The sequence below is a fragment of the Ictidomys tridecemlineatus genome, chromosome 4 (assembly GCF_052094955.1).
Source record: "Ictidomys tridecemlineatus isolate mIctTri1 chromosome 4, mIctTri1.hap1, whole genome shotgun sequence".
Classification (NCBI taxonomy): domain Eukaryota; kingdom Metazoa; phylum Chordata; class Mammalia; order Rodentia; family Sciuridae; genus Ictidomys; species Ictidomys tridecemlineatus.
Window position 1 is genome coordinate 61,415,244 of NC_135480.1, and position 19,775 is coordinate 61,435,018.

At 34.6% G+C, this 19,775-nt stretch overlaps 1 protein-coding gene across 5 annotated transcripts in view; it reads right to left on the bottom strand.

Moving 5' to 3' along the window:
* Positions 1-19,775, bottom strand: part of Fchsd2 (FCH and double SH3 domains 2) — a 274,587-nt gene that overhangs the window by 71,085 nt on the left and 183,727 nt on the right. For all 5 annotated transcript variants that reach the window (XM_078046647.1, XM_005323168.4, XM_021725065.3 and 2 more), the window contains 2 exons: positions 12,498-12,620; positions 471-566 (listed from right to left, as the gene is read on the bottom strand). In XM_078046647.1, coding sequence (XP_077902773.1) covers positions 471-566; positions 12,498-12,620 — 219 coding nt within the window. The remainder of the gene's footprint in view (positions 1-470; positions 567-12,497; positions 12,621-19,775) is intronic.

A 19,775-nucleotide genomic window follows, 5' to 3' on the forward strand; every position in this document is an offset into this window, starting at 1 on the left:
TTAACATTCTAAAATCTTAAATGAATTATCAAAGGCCCATAATTGCTTTCTAAAGCCAACTAAAATATCTCTGTGCCCCAAAATATTATTACATTATTCATTCTACTCTGGTTAAACTTTAACCACTGAGTTCTTTAAGAGGTATAACATAAAAGAATTTCATGTACAGAAAGCATAATGTACATCTTAATAAATCTGTTGAATAATTTTTCTTCTTCCCTCAGTTTTCAGATTTTCATTACTTTTGTTTCATAACTTCATCTTATTCAGTAGGAAGTTGTTAGTATAAAGACACTGGGTGTGTTCCTTACATGGTAGACAGAAGAAATGTCATGGTTTCTCTACATCTTCATAGTGTTGTTACAAAATTAATGAGATACACTCAGCTCTCCCTGTCTATTCCAAGGATGATAACTATGTAAGCACAAATATAATTAAAAAAATGATAAGAGAATATGAATCCCCCTTACAGTATCACTGTCACAGGGCTGGAACTGGAAGGGTTGAGGTTTGTGAAATACAGCATTCTCTTGTAAAAACAGCTGAAGATTATAGTCCCGTACCACCTAGAGAGAAAATAAGATATCTTTAAAGTCTGGAATAAGGTTAAAATGTCCAGTAATTACATTCTAAAGTCTAAGATTTACTCAGCTGGTTTCTATACAAATGAGAAATCATCCAACACTATGTGATCAAAAGGAAATGATAATGTTATGCCTTTTTTTAAGATAAGAACTATGTAATGTTTTGAACAAGCAACAATAAAAATTAAAAAAAAGAGTTATTACTTCTGTGTCCTATTTTCGCAAGAATTTAAATTTGAAAGTACTAGTTTAGCAACTAGCCCAGATTTAAAGACTAAACAATATGCACTACTTTAAGAGAGCAAGATGACATGAAAAGCTATCCTGTGTAATGGGTGTGTATGTGTGGGAACAGGGAAGGGAGTATATTGATTTCTTGTTTCTCCCAACTCTGAAGTTTGATGGGCTCTTAGAAGTCTGTTTTACAAACTGCCATTCACTAGGAAACTGCAAGATAATCCTATCTATAGCACAAAATAATATTGCCAGAAAATTTCTTGTACTTTTTCCCAGTAGGTTGCATTCTAATCATGATCTTAAAATACACTCAGAAACCCTGTGCCTAATAGAAGAAAAAGTAGGCCCAAATATCTGCCACATCTGCTTAGGACCTGACTTCCTCAACAAGACTCCTAAAGTACAAGAAGTAAAGTCAAGAATCAATAAATGGGATGGAATCAAACTTAAAAGCTTCTTCACGTTCAAGCATCTGAAGAGAGAGCTTACAGAATGGAAAAAAGATCTATCAAACACACCTCCTCAGATAGAGCATTAATCTTCAGGATATATAAAGAACTCAAAAAACTTAACACACACACACAGAAACAAAAACAAATAACCCAATCAATAAATTGGCAGACAAGTCACAGAAAAAGAAACACAATCAATCAACAAATATATGAAAAAATGTTCAACATCTCTAGTAATTAGAGAAATGCAAAACTGCACTGAGATTCCATCTTACTGGAGTAATCAGAATGGCAATCATCAAGAATATAAGCAACAATAAATGTTGGAGAGGATGTGGGGAAAAAGGTACACTTCATACATTGTTGGTGGGGCTGCAAACTGGTGCAACCACTATGGAAAGCAGTGTGGAGAGTGGAACAACCATTTGACCCAGTTATCCGACTCCTAGGTTTATACCTAAATGACTTAAAATCAGCATATTACAGTGATACAGCCACATCAATGTTTATAGCAGCTCAATTCACAATAGCTAAATTATGGAATCAACCTAGATGCCCTTCAACAGACAAAGGGTTAAAGAAACTGGTATATATACCCAATGGAATATTACCAAGCCTTAAAGAATAAAAAAACTGTGGTATTTGTCAGTAAATGGATGGAACTGGAGAACATCATGCTAAGTAAAATAAGCCAATCCCAAAGAACCAAAGGCCAAATGTTTTCTCTGATATATGGATAATAATTCACAATGGGGGAGGGGTAAGAATAGAGGTATTTTGGACTAGAAAGAGGGGAGTGAAAGGAGGGGGGGCATGGGTATAGGAATGATATTAGAATGAATTGGACATTATTACCCTATGTGCATATATGATTACATGATCTATAATCATAACATCATGTACAAGCAGATGAATGAGAAGTTATACTCCATTTATGTATGATATATCAAAATGTATTCTACTGTCATGTATAACTAATTAAAACAAATATTTCAGAAGACAGAATGAAAAGGAATATACATAGAACAGCAAAATAAACAGCATAGAAAGATGGTCAAAAATGAATTATATGCTCTGGGAAAGAATGGAAATAAGCAACATTTGATTATGCAGAAACCCAAATTGCATTTTTCTGCACTGGTTACTCATCTTTCATGTGCAATGCATTACTCCTCATTAGCAGCTCTGCCTGAGGATGGGCAGAAGAAAAAAAAGTTCAAAAAAGTTCTGTAGTTTTACCTTGGAAATCTGGGAAAAGGATGGACTACTTGAGAGGATAATGTAGTGTTTTGTATTTTATTTACAAGTGCAATCCCAGTTTTCCACTGCTTGCCTCCCCCCCATTCAATCATTCATTTATAGAGCTTACCAGGTCCAATGTTAAGTGTAGGAATGACAACAAACAGGGTTAGTATCTTCCAGTAATTTAGAATGTGGAAACTGGAAGAACCAAATAGATTACACAGTTCCAAATACACTGTGGAAGTACGCAGAAGGTACAGGGAGAGCAAAAGGGGCGATACTGAATTCAGACGGAAGAGGTGAGGCGGGGTGAGGATGATGGGGAGGTTCTGGTCAAGGAATACTCACTGAGAAAACGTATTCTCAAAGGGAAATGTATTTTGTTCTTTTCGTGGGTTCTAATTTTAAGCCAGAATAACTGAAAGCTAATGATCCAGCCCTCAAAGCCTCACTCATTATCATGAAGAAAAGCTGGGAGGATCACTAGCCAAACAAATCCTCAAGCACTATGATGGTGGGGCAAGGGCAGACTGGACAGGTCAATTCTTACAGACTTTAAACTTTTTGTTACAGATAACTTCAAAACACACATAAAAGTAGAGACAATAGTAATATGTATCTCCATGTGCTCATGACCCAGTTTTCAAAAACATCCTCTCATGGACAATCTTGTTTCATCTATAAATTCATTTACTTCTTCTGTCACTAATTATATTGAAGTCTCAGACTTACTTCAATCTCATCTATAAACATTTCAATATCCTATCTAAAAGAATAGGGGTCTTAAGAAAACACATTAAGTTTAAAATTTACAAGACTAACATATCAATTAGTGTTCAAATTTTCCTATTCTTTAAAAGTTTTTTGAATTAGGATCCAAATAAAGTCAGTCCCCAGAGCACAACTGGATGTTGCTTATAATGTGGAAGCTGGGAGAACTAAATAGGTTACACAGCTAAAGCACACTAAGGAAGCACATAGAGGGTACAGGGAGAGCAAAGAAGGTGATACTGAATCCTGACTGAAGAGGTGAGATGGGGTGAGGAGTGGTGGGGAGAATCTGGTGAGGGAAAACTGATGTTGCTTAAGATGATGTTCTTTTCATACACTGTAAATTTCTTTCTTCCTCCTTTTTCCTGTCTTGCAATCAATTCAATTGTTGAAGAAGCCCAGGTTTTTGTTTGTTGAGTTTCTGAGTCTGAATTTTGTTGACTGCATCCTGGGAATGTTTTACTTCCTGTTTTTCCTTAAATTGGCTTTTGAATCTAGAGGCTTAATTAGATTCAGGTTTGTGTTTGTTTGGGTCTGCTTTGTTTCTGTTTGTTTTGACAAGGTGGGCTTTACTTTCATGAGAAGGTTTGCCCTGACTTGCCTCTTTTTTTGATATTAACATTTGTAGTGGGCTGAAGGTAATTTCCCAAAAGATATGCCCATGTCCTAATCCCTGAAATCTGTGGATGTTACCTCCTTTTGAAAAAGTGTTTTGGCAGATGTAATTAAGGATTCTGAGATAAAAGCATGCTGGATTACCTAGGTGGGCCCTAAATCCAATGATAAGACATTAAGAGGGCTGGGGAATTGGCTCAAGTGGTAGCACACTCACCTGGCATGCGCGGGGCGCTGGGTTCGATCCTCAGCACCACATAAAAATAAAATAAAGATGTTGTGTCCACTGAAAACTAAAAAATAAATATTAAAAAATTCTATCTCTCTCAAAAAACAAAAGATATTAAGAAAATTACACAGACAAAAGGAGAAGACAATCTGACCACTGAGGCAGACAGTGGAGTGATGTGGTCACATCGCCTCAGACACCCGAAGAGGTAAGGAATTGCTTTTCCCTTAAAGCTTTTGGAGGAAGTACAGCTTGCTGACACTTAAGATTTCAGATTTCTAGTCAAGGAAATGGAAAAAAGTTGCAAAGGAGTCCTGTGTACTTCTTAAGATCTTTCTCTATTTTTCAGTTTTCGGTGGACACAATATCTTTATTTTATTTTATGTGATGCTGAGGATCGAACCCAGCGCCCCGTGCATGCCAGGCGAGCGTGTTACTGCTTGAGCCACATTCCCAGCCCTCCTGTGTACTTCTTAATGTTAGCATCCTGCATAGCTATCACACAATAAAAAGCTAGAAAATTGACATTGGTATACATATACATTGGTATACAACATAAAGGTTATTTAGATTCCACCAATTATTCACTTACTCCTTTGGGTATGTTCATTTATATGGCTCTATGCACATGTGTAGCTTCATATAACCACAAATCATAGTCTAGATGCTAAACTGAACCATCACCACAAGACTCCCTTGTGCCCAAATATCTTCAAATTGGGTCTTCCAATTTGCAGCATGTGAGTTTCTGTTAATACATAGTTTTGTTAAGATTCATTCTTGTCTACATTTATTTTTGACAGGTTAAATGGAATCTCATGATGGTTTTAATTTTCATTTCCTTGATTATTATTATTTTTAAAAAATAGTTGTACATGATACTTTTATTTTGTTTATTTTTAAGTGGTGCTGAGGATTGAACCCAGGGCCTCGAATGTGCTAGGCATGTGCACTACCGCTGAGCCACAATCCCAGTCTTTCCTTGATTATTAACAAGGAAAGCATCTGCATTAAGTAGTTAGAGCTGCCACAACAAAGTACAACAGACTGGGGAGCTTAAATATCAGAAACAGATTTCTTCAGGTCAAGAGGAAAGAAGTTCAAGATCAAGATACTGGCAGGGTTGGTTTTTACTGTGGGCCATTCTCTATGGCTTAGAGCTGCCACCTTCTTTTGGTATCTTCATATGGTCTCTCTGTGCCTGTTTAATGTCCTATAATTCTCAACTTCTTATAAGGACATTAGTCATACTGGATTAGACCCACCCAAATGACCTTATTTTAATTATATCTTTAAAGGTCTATCTTCAAATATGGTCATACTATGAGGCACTAGGGGTTAGGATTTCAACATGAAATTTCCGAGGGCCACAATTCAGCCAATAACAATATCTTCTTATATTTTTTATGGTATTTTTTTCCCAGTAATATGCATGCTGTTTGTTTTATTAGTAGTTCATTCCTTTTTATGGGCAAAAAATTTTTCACTGCATGGATATACCATGCCATATTTTACTTATTCAACTACTAGTTGATAAACATTTGAGTTGTTTCCACTGTTTGACTATTATAAATAATGCTACTGTGAACACTCATGTACAATTTTTTGTTTTAATACTTTAAGTTTTCAATATTCTTAAGTGTATTCCTAGGAGCGGAAGTTGAGTCATATGATAACTATGTGTTTAACTTTTTTTAAAAAATTACTAAAGCCATCCTAATGGGCAGAAAATGATATCTCACTGTGGTTTTAATTTGTGTGTTCATAATGACCAACAATTGCTGAACGTTTTTTCATGTGCTTATTGCCTGTACATCTTCTCAGAGGAAATGTCTACTCAAGTCTTTTGCCCATTTTTTAAAAAATATTTTTTTAGATGTTGATGGATCTTTATTTTATTCATTTATTTAAATTCAGTGCTGAGAATCAAACCCAGGGCCTCACAGATGCTAGGCAATGCTCTACCACTGAGCCACAACTCCAGCCCCAGGTCTTTTGCCCATTTTAAGAATTGTTATTTTGTTGTTGAGTTGTAAGAGTCCTTTATATAAATCTGTTTATAAAATCATTAACAGATAAATTTAAATATCATATGTGCAAACATTTCTTCCATCTTTGGGTCTTTTTTTAAAAAACATTCCTGAATAGTGTCCTTTAATGTGTTAGAGTTTTTAATTTGATAAGTACAATTATCTTTTTTTTTCTTTTTTTAAAAATTTCTTTTTTTGTTTTTAGCTGTTGATGGACCTTTCTTTATTTATATGCAGTTGATAATTAAACCCAGTGTCTAGCCTCACGCATGCTAGACAAGTGCTCTACCACTGAGCTATAACTCCAGCCCACCCGTCTTTCTTTCTTTCCTTTTCCTTTCTTTCCCCTTCCTCCCTCCCTCCCTTCCTTCCATGTTGGGGGATCAAACTCAGGGCCTTGCACATGCTAGGCAAGTGCTCCATCATTGTGCTATATTCCTAGCCCTATTTTTAGTCTTATGCTTTTGATGTCAAATCTAAGAATACACTATTAAATCCAAAGTAATAAAGACTTACTTCTATATTTTCTTCTATAGTTAGATCACTGATACACTTTGAGCTAATTTTTGTGCAGCAGAGGTCCGACTTATTTCAACTCTGTTCTTTTGCACTTGTCCCAGAACTTTTGTTGAAGATATAATTCTTTTTTCTTTGAATGGTCATAATACACTTGTGGAAAACTCAATTGTCTACAGATACATGTGTTTATTTCTAGAATATCAATTTTATTTCATTAATTTATATGCCCATCTTTATGCTTCTACCACACTCTATTTGTAGTATGTTTTGAAATTTGGAAGTGTGAGTCCTCCAACTGTTTATCCTTTTCAATGTTGCTTTGGTTATTTAAAGTTCCTTACAGTTCCATGTAAATTTGAAGAGTGCCTTTTCCATTTCTGCAAAACAGGTCACTGGAATTTTGACAGGGACTGCATTAAATCTGTAGATCATTTTGGAAGATATTAAAAATTAGCGATATGAAAGCCTCAAATCCACAAACATTTATTATAATCCAATTATTCAGTTCTTTTTTCTGCAGTGTTTTATAGTTTTTACTCTTCAATGTCTTTGGTCAAAAAATTTTTTCCTGGGCTGTGGATGTGGCTCAAGCGGTAGCGCGCTCACCTGGCATGTGTGCGGCCTGGGTTCAATCCTCAGTACCACATACAAACAAAGATGTTGGGTCCGCCGAAAAACTAAAAAATAAATATTAAAAAAAAATTCTCTCTCTTTAAAAAAAATTTTTTTTTCCTGTGTATTTTATTCTTTGGATACTATTGTAACTGCAATTGTTTTCTTAATTTTCTTTTTGGAAAAGAATTATCATTAATAGCGTGTAGAAACACAATGGGTTATTCTGTTTGATTCTGTACCCACAAGATCAAACTTTGCTCAATTATTTTATTAGCTATAGTAGTAATTACATGAATTCTATAGTTTTCTACGTATAATCATGTCATCTGAAAGCAGAGGTCATTTTAATCCTTCTTTTTCTTTTCCTTACCTAACTGCTCTAGCTAGGACTTCTAGTACAAAGGTGGATAGCAGGAGTGAAAGCAGGCATCCTCATTTTGTTCCTGATTTTAGGGTGGAAATCCTTTCAGTCTTTTATCATTCAGTATGATACTAAATATGGTTTTCCACAAAAACTATCAAGGTGTGGAAGTTCCCTTCTATTTCTAATTTGCTGAGTTTTTCAACCCACTAAAGGGGGTTGAATTTTGTTAAACGTTTTTTCTGTATCTACTAAAGTGATCAAGTGATTTTCACCCTATTTTATTAAATTTACTTTTTTGGTTAATCTTTAAGGTATTAAGATTAGTAATATTAGAGAATTTAACTTTCAAAAGAAATACAGAATAACATTGTTATTTTATGACTTGTTCAAAGAGCTATGTTATTCATCAGTAGGAGTTTCCTTATATAGACAGAAAACAATCACACATAAACTATTAGGGCCAGTAGAGCTAGTTTTAGAGTTATGATCCCAGAGAAAATAATCTATGACAACATCTGCTTCAGTTACATACAAAGCATCTCATAAAATATTAAGGAGAAAAGCAAGCTTCATAAATAATTAAAATTTAATAAAAGCTCCTAGACCCAGCTGTTTTCATTTAGAGGATGAAAGATATAGACAGCACCTTAACAATTATAGTGTGTTATGTCAGTATGACTTACCCCCCAAATATCTTTGGGAATATGTTACATTTTAGACATGTTGGAAAAATAGATTTTTACCTCAGAAGACAGAGTAATAATGATGTACAGTAAAAAACCTAAAGACTTTCAAACTTCCCAGTGGGTTATCAAATCACCTGGTTGCCTTCAGCAGTTTGACAAGAGCTCTTTATAACAGAAAAGCACAAGGCATAAAACTTGTAGGTGTAAGCTTTTCTCACTTGGAACAAAAGGGAGCCTCTCCCGGATATATCATTCTTGTTAAAATTTTATTCCCACCACTTTCACCCTAAACGTAAGAGCATCTCATTAATTGCTCATCCCTGGGGAACAAAACACTCACATTAGGGAAGGCACAAAATGAAAGCTTATCTCTTTATGTATCCAAACTAATTCATAAATTCTTAATATATTTTAAATTAAAGTAACAAACTACAGAAATAATATAGCATAGTATAACACAGTAGAAAAACATAGAGCACTATGTGCTTGTGACCCTGGGCAAGTCATATAAACCACCTGAGTCTGTGTTCCTCTCCATCAGATGAGCATGTAAATACCAATGACATAGGTTTCACAGTATGAGATGTGGATGTGCTAAAGAAAATCCTAGGAAATTAGGTGTGTGTATAATATTAGCAACTTGTTATAACCATGTTTTCTAAACTACCAGTACTGTACCCAAGCTATCTTTTTCTTGGAAAAAGAAATTTCAAAAAAGTTTAAAAGTATAGAATAAAATTATGAATAAAAAATGTTTTCCAATAAAATTAGAAATGGAAAATGTCACCTTACCATATAGTTGCACTGAATGCAAACTGTAAAATTCACTTCTAAATAATTCATGGGTTAATATAGAAATAACAATAAAAGCCCTACATATCACAGAGGGAGAAATTTTTTTAGCCTTAAATGGGTTTACTTGGAACTTGAAAATAGAAAGACTGAAAATATAGGTCCTAAATAGGAAAATAAGCTTGAGAAAGACAAGAACATAAACTTAAAAAAAAAAAATGTAGATAAAGGTAAAACTTAGGGACATAGCATTGGGAAGCAGAACAAAAGCTGACTCTGACAAAGATGAATAAAAGACTGGTATGTCAGATCAAAATAAGAAAGCACAGGCAATATTTGAAATAAAAAGAGAAATAACCAGAGGCAAAAAAGCGTATGAGAAACTTATGCCATCAAGTCTGGTAACAACTGAAATAGACAACTGTTTAGAAAAAGAGGGTTACCAAAATGTATTGAAAAAGAAGCAGAAAACCTGAATGGACCAATGAATAAAAGGGATTTGGTAAATGGTCATAAACTTAAGCACTACATAGAAGGAATGAAGTTAAGATGCTTCCTTTAAGACTTAGAAAATGGAAAGATCACCCATGTTCTTGGATAGGCAGAATAAATACTGTCAAAACGGCCATACCAAAAATGCTATAAGATTTAATGCAATTCCTTTTTTTAAAATTATTGGTTGTTCAAAACATTACAAAGCTCTTGACATACCATATTTCATACATTTGATTCAAGTGGGTTATGAACTCCCATTTGTACCCCGTATACAGATTGCAGAATCACATTTCAATGCAATTCCTATTACAATTCCAATGACATTCTGCATAGAAATAGAAAAAGCAGACATGAAATTCATTTGGAAAAATAAGAGGCCCAGAATAGCCAAAGCAATCCTTAGTTTGGTAAGATAGTGAAGCAGGAGGCATCACAATACCAGATCCTAAGTTATACTCAGACCTATAGTAACAAAAACAAATGGTGCTGGGAAAACTAGAAATACATATGTAGCAAAATTAAATTAAACCCCTACCTCTCACCCTGCATAAAACTCAACTCAAAGTGGATCAAAGACCTAGGCAAGACCCTGTGCCTACTGGAAGGAAAAACAGGCAAAAATCTCCATCATGCTGGGTTAGGAACCGAATTCCTCAACAAGATTCCTAAAGCGCAAAAAATAAAATCAATACTAAATGGGATGCTGTCAAACCAAAAAGCTTCTTCACAGCAAAGGAAACAATAAAGAATGTGAAGAGAGAGCCTATAGAATTGGAGAAAATCTTTACCATCTGCACCTCAGATAGAGCATTAATCTCCAGGATATATAAAGGACTCAAAAAACTTAACAAAAAAAAAAAAGAAAAGAAAAGAAAAAAGAAACAAAAACAAATAAACAAATCAATAAATGGGCTAAGAAACTGAACAGACACTTCACAGAAGAAACACAATCAATCAACAAATATAATTGTTAGAGATGTCAAACAAAAAATGTTCGACATCTCTAGCAATTAGAGAAAATGCAAATTAAAACTACACTGAGACTTCATCTCATTCCAGTCAGAATGGCAATTACCAAGAATATAAGTAACAATAAATGTTGGCAAGGATGTGGGGCAAACGGTATACTCATAGACTACAAATTGGTGCAACCACTCTGGAAAGCAGTATGGGGATTGCTCAGAAAACTTGGGAGTGCAACAACCATTTGACCTACCTATCCCACTCCTCTGCATATACCTAAAGAACTTAAAATCAGCATACTATAGTGATGTGGCCCCATCAATGGTTAAAGCAGCTCAATTCACATTAGCTAAGATATGGAACCAACTCAGGTGCCTTCAACAGATGAATGGATAAAGAAAATGTGGTACATATATATACACAATGAATATTACTCAGTCATAAAGAAGAATGAAATTATGGCATTTTCCAGTAAATGGATGGAACTGGAGACTATCATACTAAGTGAAATAAGCCAACCACACACACACACAAAAGGCTGAATGTTCTAATATGTGGATGCTAACACACAATGGGGTGGGTGGGAGAATAGCTATTCATTGGATTAGATAAAGGAGAATGAAGGGAAGGGAGGGGGGCACGAGAATAGGAAAGACAGTAGAATGAATTAGACATAACTTCCCTATGTCTATACATGAATATGAGACCAGTGTTAACTCCACATCACAAGAATGGGAAGTTATACTCCATGTATATATGTCAAAATACAGTCTACTGTCATGTACAACTAAAAAGATCAAAAAGTATTTTTTTTTTTCCTGGCCCCCACAACTTTACACATGCTGGGCAAGCATTTTCCCACTAAGCTATATCCCCAGCCTGGCCAAGATGCTTTTACAGACTTTTTTTCAACATCTTCTTGTGAAAAATTTAAAATATGCACATAGTAAAATAAAAAGAATTAGATAATGAACACCTAGATACCCATTTTAATTCTGCAATTAATATTTTACTTCATTTTCTTTCACATACTTTTATCTATCTATCCATCCATCCTTCTTTTTACATATGAATCCTTCTGTATTTTTTTTGTTTGTTTTGGATTCTGGGGGTTAAGAATATACAAAATAGACATATAACAAGACTTAAAGTACCAGGGTAGTAATGTTTATATTTCCCTATCACCTTTGCATTTCTAATGTTTATCTAATAGATCATTAAAACTCTAGGATATTGAAAAGAATATATACATAAGGAGGATAAAAAGTGTGTGCCCCTTTTCTTTCCTGTCTTTGGACACTGTCATGCAAAGATGGATACTCTGATCCCTTTACAAATGGTTTCTAAAAGATATAGTCAGTTCCCACTTCCCCTGCCAAAAAAAGAGAATTGAACAGGATCTTTTAAAGCAGCAGCTACAAAACGCATACATTTTTATAAATGTATGCACTCAGTCAGGAAACATTTACTATGTATTTCATTTATTAGGAAGAATATAACATTTACTAATCACAAGAATAATTAATCTTTCAAAAGAATAGTTTCACTACAAAAAAATTTACTCTATCAGAACCTAAAGAAAAGAAATTACATATATTTTTTTCTACACACATTGGGACATGTGAGCAAAGTTGACAGATCAGTATTTTTAAATGAAAAGACTAGTGTTGAAGAATGACAGCATACAGAAGGTTTAATATGTCAAAAACCAAGATACTGTAGTATTCAATCTGAAGTAGGAGGATGTTTCTGTTCCCCTGTGGATGAGTTAGAAGGATGCTGTCTCTAGAGAGTTGCCTTTAAGCATTCTTCTAGTATCATTAGTTTCTTTGTTTTGTTTGTAGCAAAAACACGTTTAATTCTAAAATGGTTAACACCACCCACTGCAGTGAAGGTACTTTACCTTGCTGGAGTTCTCTAACAAAAACTGGAATGTGTTCTGCACAGTTTGGCATGTTTCTAGCTCAGTCCGGCTGAAGGCTATTAAATAATCCTTGAGGTGATCATACACATTGCCATCGAGAGCCTAGAATAGAGGTGCAAACAAAAGCAAAAAAAAAAAAAAAAAATTGTGATAAAGTTGACACATAATACCTCTATGTCTACAAGAAAAGTATGAAAGTTCAGTTTAAAATCTATTAATAATAAATGCACAGGATATAGACTGTTGAGTAAGAATAATGTAAACAGTTAACAATCACTTGAGAAATGCTGAATCTCTCTAATAAAAAAGCAACTGCAAAAGGTAAAATCCAGGGGCTAGTTTTGTGGCTCCTCAGCACCACATTAAATAAATAAACAAACAAACAAACAAACAAACAAACAAACAAACAAATAAATAAATAAATGTATTGTGTCCATCTACAACTAAAAAAAGATATTTTAAAAAAGGTAAATTTCAACACTGCTAAAGCTGAAAGGGAAACAGAACATGACATGGAGACAAAAACTTCTGGTTTCTGATCTTTACTCATCTGCTTGTTACAATTTCTCTAGATACTTTATGTCAGAGGAGGCACAGACATTTAATAAAATAATAAAAGCAAGGAATCCAGGCACAACTCTTGGAACAGTTACTCAATAAAAAATCTCCTCCATTTTTCCTCATCCATTATTGGTAGAATTATAAATTAGCATATACTTACCAAAGGAAGGTCAGAGAAAAAACAATAAAAGTATTTTTTAAAAATGACTCAGATTCTATTTTGCTTTCTATCTCTATGACTATTTTGGACAGTTCACATAAATGAAATCATATAATATTTGGCCTGGCTCCTGTTACTTTGCATAATGTTTCAAGGTCCATCAATGTAACAGTATTTCATTCCTTTTTAGAGCTAAATAATACTCCACCATATGGATGTACTCTTTTGTTTATCCATTTCATTAGTTGATAAAAATTCATTCCCTTTCCACTATTATGAATAATGTGCTATGAACATTCATGTACAATTTTTTGTTTGAACACCTGTATGGAGATTGAGCACACAAATGAAAATGTTCTTGTCATTCATATCTAAAACAGAGTCCAGAGGTCATGGGAAACACTCAGGTTTCTAATGACTGTTCCAGGAACTTTCCTGGCAGGCTAATCCAGTGAAACCGCCTCCATTAAGTCTGCATTTTCATAGATTTCCTCTGTCCCAATGAAACCATTAACCTTTCCTTTGTTTTCTGGACATATCAAAGGCCATCCTAGCCTGTGTACAGGTATCCTGGACTGCAATCCTATTTTTTTTTATTACTCCTAAATAAAACCTTTTTTTTGTTTTGGAGATTTCGTCTCTCCATTTAACTCTTGACACCATTTCTCCCGGGAATATACCTAGGAATGGAATTGCTGAGTTACAGGGTAATCCTCTATTTGTATGTTTGAGAAACTGTTAAAACAATTTTTCACAGTGGCTACACCTGCCCACCAGTCCATGAGGATTCCCATTTCTCCAAATTCTTGCCAACAGTTGTTATTTTCTGGTTTTGGTATTTTGTTTTTTAAAATTATGAAAACCATTCTAGTGGTTGGGAAATGGTATCTCACTGTGGCTTTGGTTTGTATTTCTCTAATGACCGATGATATGCTTATTGGCCATTTATATGTCTTTTGGAGAAATGTCTATTCAAGTCCTTGACTCATTTTTTTAATTGGGTTGTCTTTTTGATGTTGAATTTTAAGCATTCTTTACATATTTTGGATACTAGACTCTTGCAAGATATGTAATTTTCAAATATTTTCTCCCATTCTGTAAGCTGTCTTTTCACTTTCTTGATTGGTGACTTTTGATAAATGAAGGCTTTAAATTTTTGATATATTCTTGCTTAGCTATTTTTTTTCCTGAAGGTATTTTGGTGTTAAATATGAGTGTGTTACATATAAGAATACTCAACAAAAGTTTTATATTAAATTCCATTGGTATCTTATGTTTGGCTATTCCATTAACCTTTTTTTATAAAATTGATTTTTTAAAAAAATTCTGTCCCCAAATAGCAAATATTCACCTTTTGAAGTGATCATACCACTAGATGGCACTTGAAATACAAGCAGCACAGATATCTTTAATACAATATCCATGTTGTTATGTAATATGACCAGAAACTGCTGGTGTTAAGTTGGAATAAAATTCATACCTTAAGACATGCTTTTTACAAACTTTTTTTTTTAAAAAAAATAGAAACATTTAACTTCTGACGTAAAGGTTTTGGCTTAGAAATGCTGGTAGTGGGTAGCAATAAAGTGTTTGCAGGAAACCACTGAAGTCTTTTTTTTTTTTTAACATACAGCAAATGATAAAACAAGCATTATGAGTTTTTAAAAGAGTGACATGCATTTTAAGGTGAAACACACACACACACACACACACACACACACACACAGTTCTTGTGACCTCAATACTGAGTACCAACTATGCCTAGGTCTTGTGCTAGCTCTATGGGTCCAAGTGATAAAAAAAAAAGTTTTTTGTTTGTTTTTGCAGTGCCTAGAAATCAAACATAGGACTTCATACTTTCCAAAGCCTGTACTCTACTACTGAGCTAACCCCGCAGTCCTCAAAGTCCTTTTCTTACTTCTCATTTATACCACTATAACAATCTCCTGTGTCCCTTCTCACTAAACCACTTGCACACTAAAATCAGGAGGATGTTTTGAAACTACTTATACCTATCACATTTAGGATGTTTTTAAAAAATTCTTTATCATGGACTATATGATTTGACTTGCTTTATGTCTTTTGCTTCCTCACTTATTACTCTCTAATTCTTTTCCTCATTACACTTTCTGTACAACACATATCTTTCAGCTCCACCAATACTCCCTGAGCTTTCACACAAACTTTCCTCTGCCTTGATTACCCTCAGCCCTCCCTTTCTGGCTCACTCTTACTCATCTTGAAGAACTTCACTTGATCCTTATCTACTCTGGATATCTCTCTTCTTTTTCTTAGCTATTGTTTTTCCTGAAGGTATTTCTCTTTCTGCTTCATAACATGTTACCTCATGCTTATAATATTTGTCTGTCTTTCCTTGGGATCTACATGGAAGAGAGATCATGCCTATCTGTTCATCACTACATCTTCTGTGCTAATTATGGAGTCTGACATATTAGTACTGCCCAATAAATATTTGTTCTACAAATAACACATGGATCAACATTCACAGGATTGAAGAAGAATGCACCCACACAGAACCTCATAACTGAAATTTTAAGCCTAATGATGTTATAATTAGCAAAATTTTAGAAAAGACACATAAGTAACTGATCTCACAAAATTCTGTCTAATGTAGTATTTTCAAAACTTTATGGGGCTGGGGATGTGGCTCAAGCGGTAGCGTGCTCGCCTGGCATACGTGCGGCCCGGGTTCGATCCTCAGCACCAGATACAAAGATGTTGCGTCCGCCATTAACTAAAAAGTAATATTAAAAAATTCTCTCTCTCTCTCTTTTTAAAAAAAAAAAAAAACAAAAAACTTTATAGTACAGCATCTGATGTAGAATCCCATGGCATAATATATGACTTTGCATGCTTCCTTCTTCCCAGAACAGATTGTGCTTCCCTGAGCATAGGGGCAAGCTCCTAAGACAAGCTGGTAATGCAAGGCAGAACTTAATGTCTCTGCTCTCTGCCTGCAGTTACTGGGCACAGGAGGCACTTGATCTAAATTAGAGCATCCTGGGATAGAAGCCGCAACAAGTCCAAAATGGCCTATCTTTCACACCACATGATTATTCTCACCTTGTAGATATTTATTCATATTTGTCTAGGAGGGAATTAAAACAACTCATAAAGAAAAGCTGTGATGAGAAATCTGAGAGTAAAGATGGCAAGGGGGACTAGAGAGAGATCTGGGCAGTGTCCTGGGATAGGGTAGTTCCTAAAAGCAAGCTCTTCTGTGATTTGTTTACAGTAGCCAACACATTCCCATTTTTAAAGCTACTTTGAGTTGAGTCTTTGTTATCTGCAATCAAAAGAATCCTCACTAAAGATAAATGAATGACAACTGTAGCTTATATCAGCCATATCTAAATTGTATGTTTTGGTTGTATTAAAAGGAAAAAAAAATCAACAACCCTTAATTCACATAGATAATTGCAAATAAAATTTAGTTTGCTTTTCAATATTCCTTTATCTAAGTGTATCTAATACCTTAAGGCAACAATTTTTTATTTCAGAGATGAATAAAATGTAATCCAAAAGCTGCATCTATTCTTATAAATTTGAAGGAAGAACTATTTAAAGCTTATGCTAAATGTAAAAGTATCACAACTATAAAAGTTTGATAAGGACATTCATAGTAAAGATGCATCTGCGTCTTGTCTAGCATTTAGACATTTAACTAAGACATAAGAATGTTCTCAAATTACACTTGTTCAATTTCAAATTGAGCAGATGTGCACAAATTTTAGTTCAAAGAGACCTGTGTAAAGAGTCATAAATTTTTTTAAAAAATGCTCAGAAATTGAAAGCATTTTTTCAAGGTTTATACAAATACTGAATTAACCTGACAATATCAGTTCCTTGGTTTTTTTCCATATGAAAAATTTGGTAGGTAACTTAACCAAATGTACATTTTAAAAAACAGTCAAACTGGGTACAGTGGTGCACATCTGTAATTCCATTGGCTCAAGAGGCTAAGGCTAGAGGACCACAAGTTCAAAGCCAGCCTCAGCAACTTAGTAAGCTACTCAGTAACTTAGTAAGACCTTGTTTCAAAAAATAAATAAATATTTTTTTTTAAAAAAGGACCAGAGATGTGGCACAGTGGTTAAGCATCCCTGGGTTCAATCCCTAGTACAAAACAAACAAACAAAAAACAGCCAAGCCAAACTTGTGACTGACTACCTAATACAAATTCTTAAAAAAGGAGAATTCTGTAATATTTAGGCTGAGAAACAATGGGACCCGTAAACAGCAATATATTTTAATAGTCCAATGGTGTTTTTGAAAAACAAAATACCTGAATTTGAATGCCTTCAGTAGCCATGCTCTTTTCAGTTAGCTAGCTGCACATCACATGTTATCCATACACCTTAACTCTACCCTCTACTCATTCTATCTGCTTTATTTCTAAAATCAGTTGAGTTTAGAACCAAAACCCATAATGGTAAATATGCAAAATAGTAAGAAAAATTGAGAAGAGTCTAAAGACATATGAGAAACTTAGAATTCTAAGATGTTTCACTGAACATTTAATTTATAGGAAAGTATAAATTCCCTGGAACTTATTTGAAGAGGAAAATTATGACGAGTTAGAAATTTGGAGAATTTTTTTTCTAAGCATTTGATGCAATTTCCCCTAATGTGAGAACAGTGGCCTCCTTATTTTCAGTTCAGAAAGGTCATAGAGTCTTTAGTCAGCATTATGCTAAAATCTCCTGAATTTCCTTAGTGCAGCCTAGAAAAACAAACTCTTCTTTTCTGAGAACCATGAGTATTTCTAAAATAGTCTTTGGTAAAAGTCAAGGAAATAAATATCAAAATGATAAATGTGAGCTGTCTTGAAATTCTACAGTCCTCCTTTGCTGATGTTGGAAGCAAACACTGATTGCCTGTATGCTTTTGTTTATCTTTCTCAGAAGATCCCAAGCTGTACCTGCAGAGAAAGTAGCTTCTTACAGATTAAAACAACAACAATAATAACAACAACAAAAAAATCAAAGCAAGTACTGGGCTGCTTTGCATTACTGTAAATATCTGAACATGTGGCTGAATTTGTCAATTGATATAAAGTAAAATTAAAAACACATCACCTAATTTTATACTTGGTTGTTTTGTTTTAGATCTCTGAGCTACATAAGAGTTCTGTGAAAGAGGAAGGAAATAGGAAAGTCTCTGTCTGTGACTTACAAAGTCAACAAAGAAAAAATTCAAAACTGCTTTTCTAAAGTCTGTGTTGTCCACTGGCACGCAAGTGAAGTCAGATGCCGAAAGATGTGCTGTACTGCTCATGGCCAGGCAGTCTGCATGTGCTACAACCACATGATGCTGAGGCAGCAACCCCAGTACGGCACATCCAAGAGGAAGCCTGAACGACGCACATCTGCATTCAAATCCCAGTCCAGCTCCTACTAGCAGTATCACTCTACAAAGATTCTTTAAAAAAAAAAAAAAAAAAAAAAAAAAAGGGCCAAGGACCTTTATTTTATTTTTATGTGGTGCTGAGGACCGAACCCAGGGCCTCGCAAGTGCTAGGCAAGCGCTCTACCCCTGAGCCACAACTCTAGCCCCTCCACAAAGACTCTTAACCTTGAGCTTTACATACCTGGTCTGATGGAATAATAAAACTTAACCATTTCTACCAGAGAATCTTACCAATTTTCCTATAAAACTATGTAAGGTTTGGGGCTGGGGTTGTGACTCAGTGGTAGAGTGCTTGCCTAGCATGTATGAGACACTGGGTTCAATTCTCAGTACCACATAAAAATAAATAAAGCAAAGGTCCATTGACGACTAAAAGAAAAAGAAAAAAAAAACGACTGTGAGGAATTTTGGTGACAGGCTTGGTTTGAGTCTATTGTGTACTTGAATAGTATAACTTCTAAGTTTATTTCCTTATCTATAAAATAAAGAGATAATAACAGTATCTTCTAATTAAGTCTCTTAAATAGGTATTTTCTATGCTGTATTTTAATTCTCTTATTTCTTTTACTATAATTTTGGAGCTGTATTTGTAGTGGTTGACAGGGATTATAATTAACATCTTCACTTAAAACAATCTGGTTTGGATTAATACAAACTTAATTTAAATCCCATACAACAACTCTGCTTCCATACGACTCTATTCCCTTCCTTCTCTGTGCTATTTATTGTCATAGAAATATATCTTTATAAATTATAAGCCCATCAAAAATGTTTAATAATTATTGTTTCATGCATTGTCCTGGGGACTGAACCTAGGGGCACTTAACCACTGAACCACATCCCCAGCCCTTTTTATATTTTATGTAGAAACAGGGTCTTGCTGAGTTGCTTAGGGCCTTGCCAAGTTGCTGAGGCTGGCTTTGAACTCACAATCCTCTTGCCTGAGACTTCTGAGCCACTGGGATAACAGGCGTGTGCCACTGCGCCTGACTCATGCATTTTCTTTTAAAGCAGACATTACATCCTCTTTCTTGGTCTAGATAACCTCATTATGCTTGCCTTTAAGTTCACAGATTCTTTCTTCTGCCAGCTCAATTTTGTTGTCA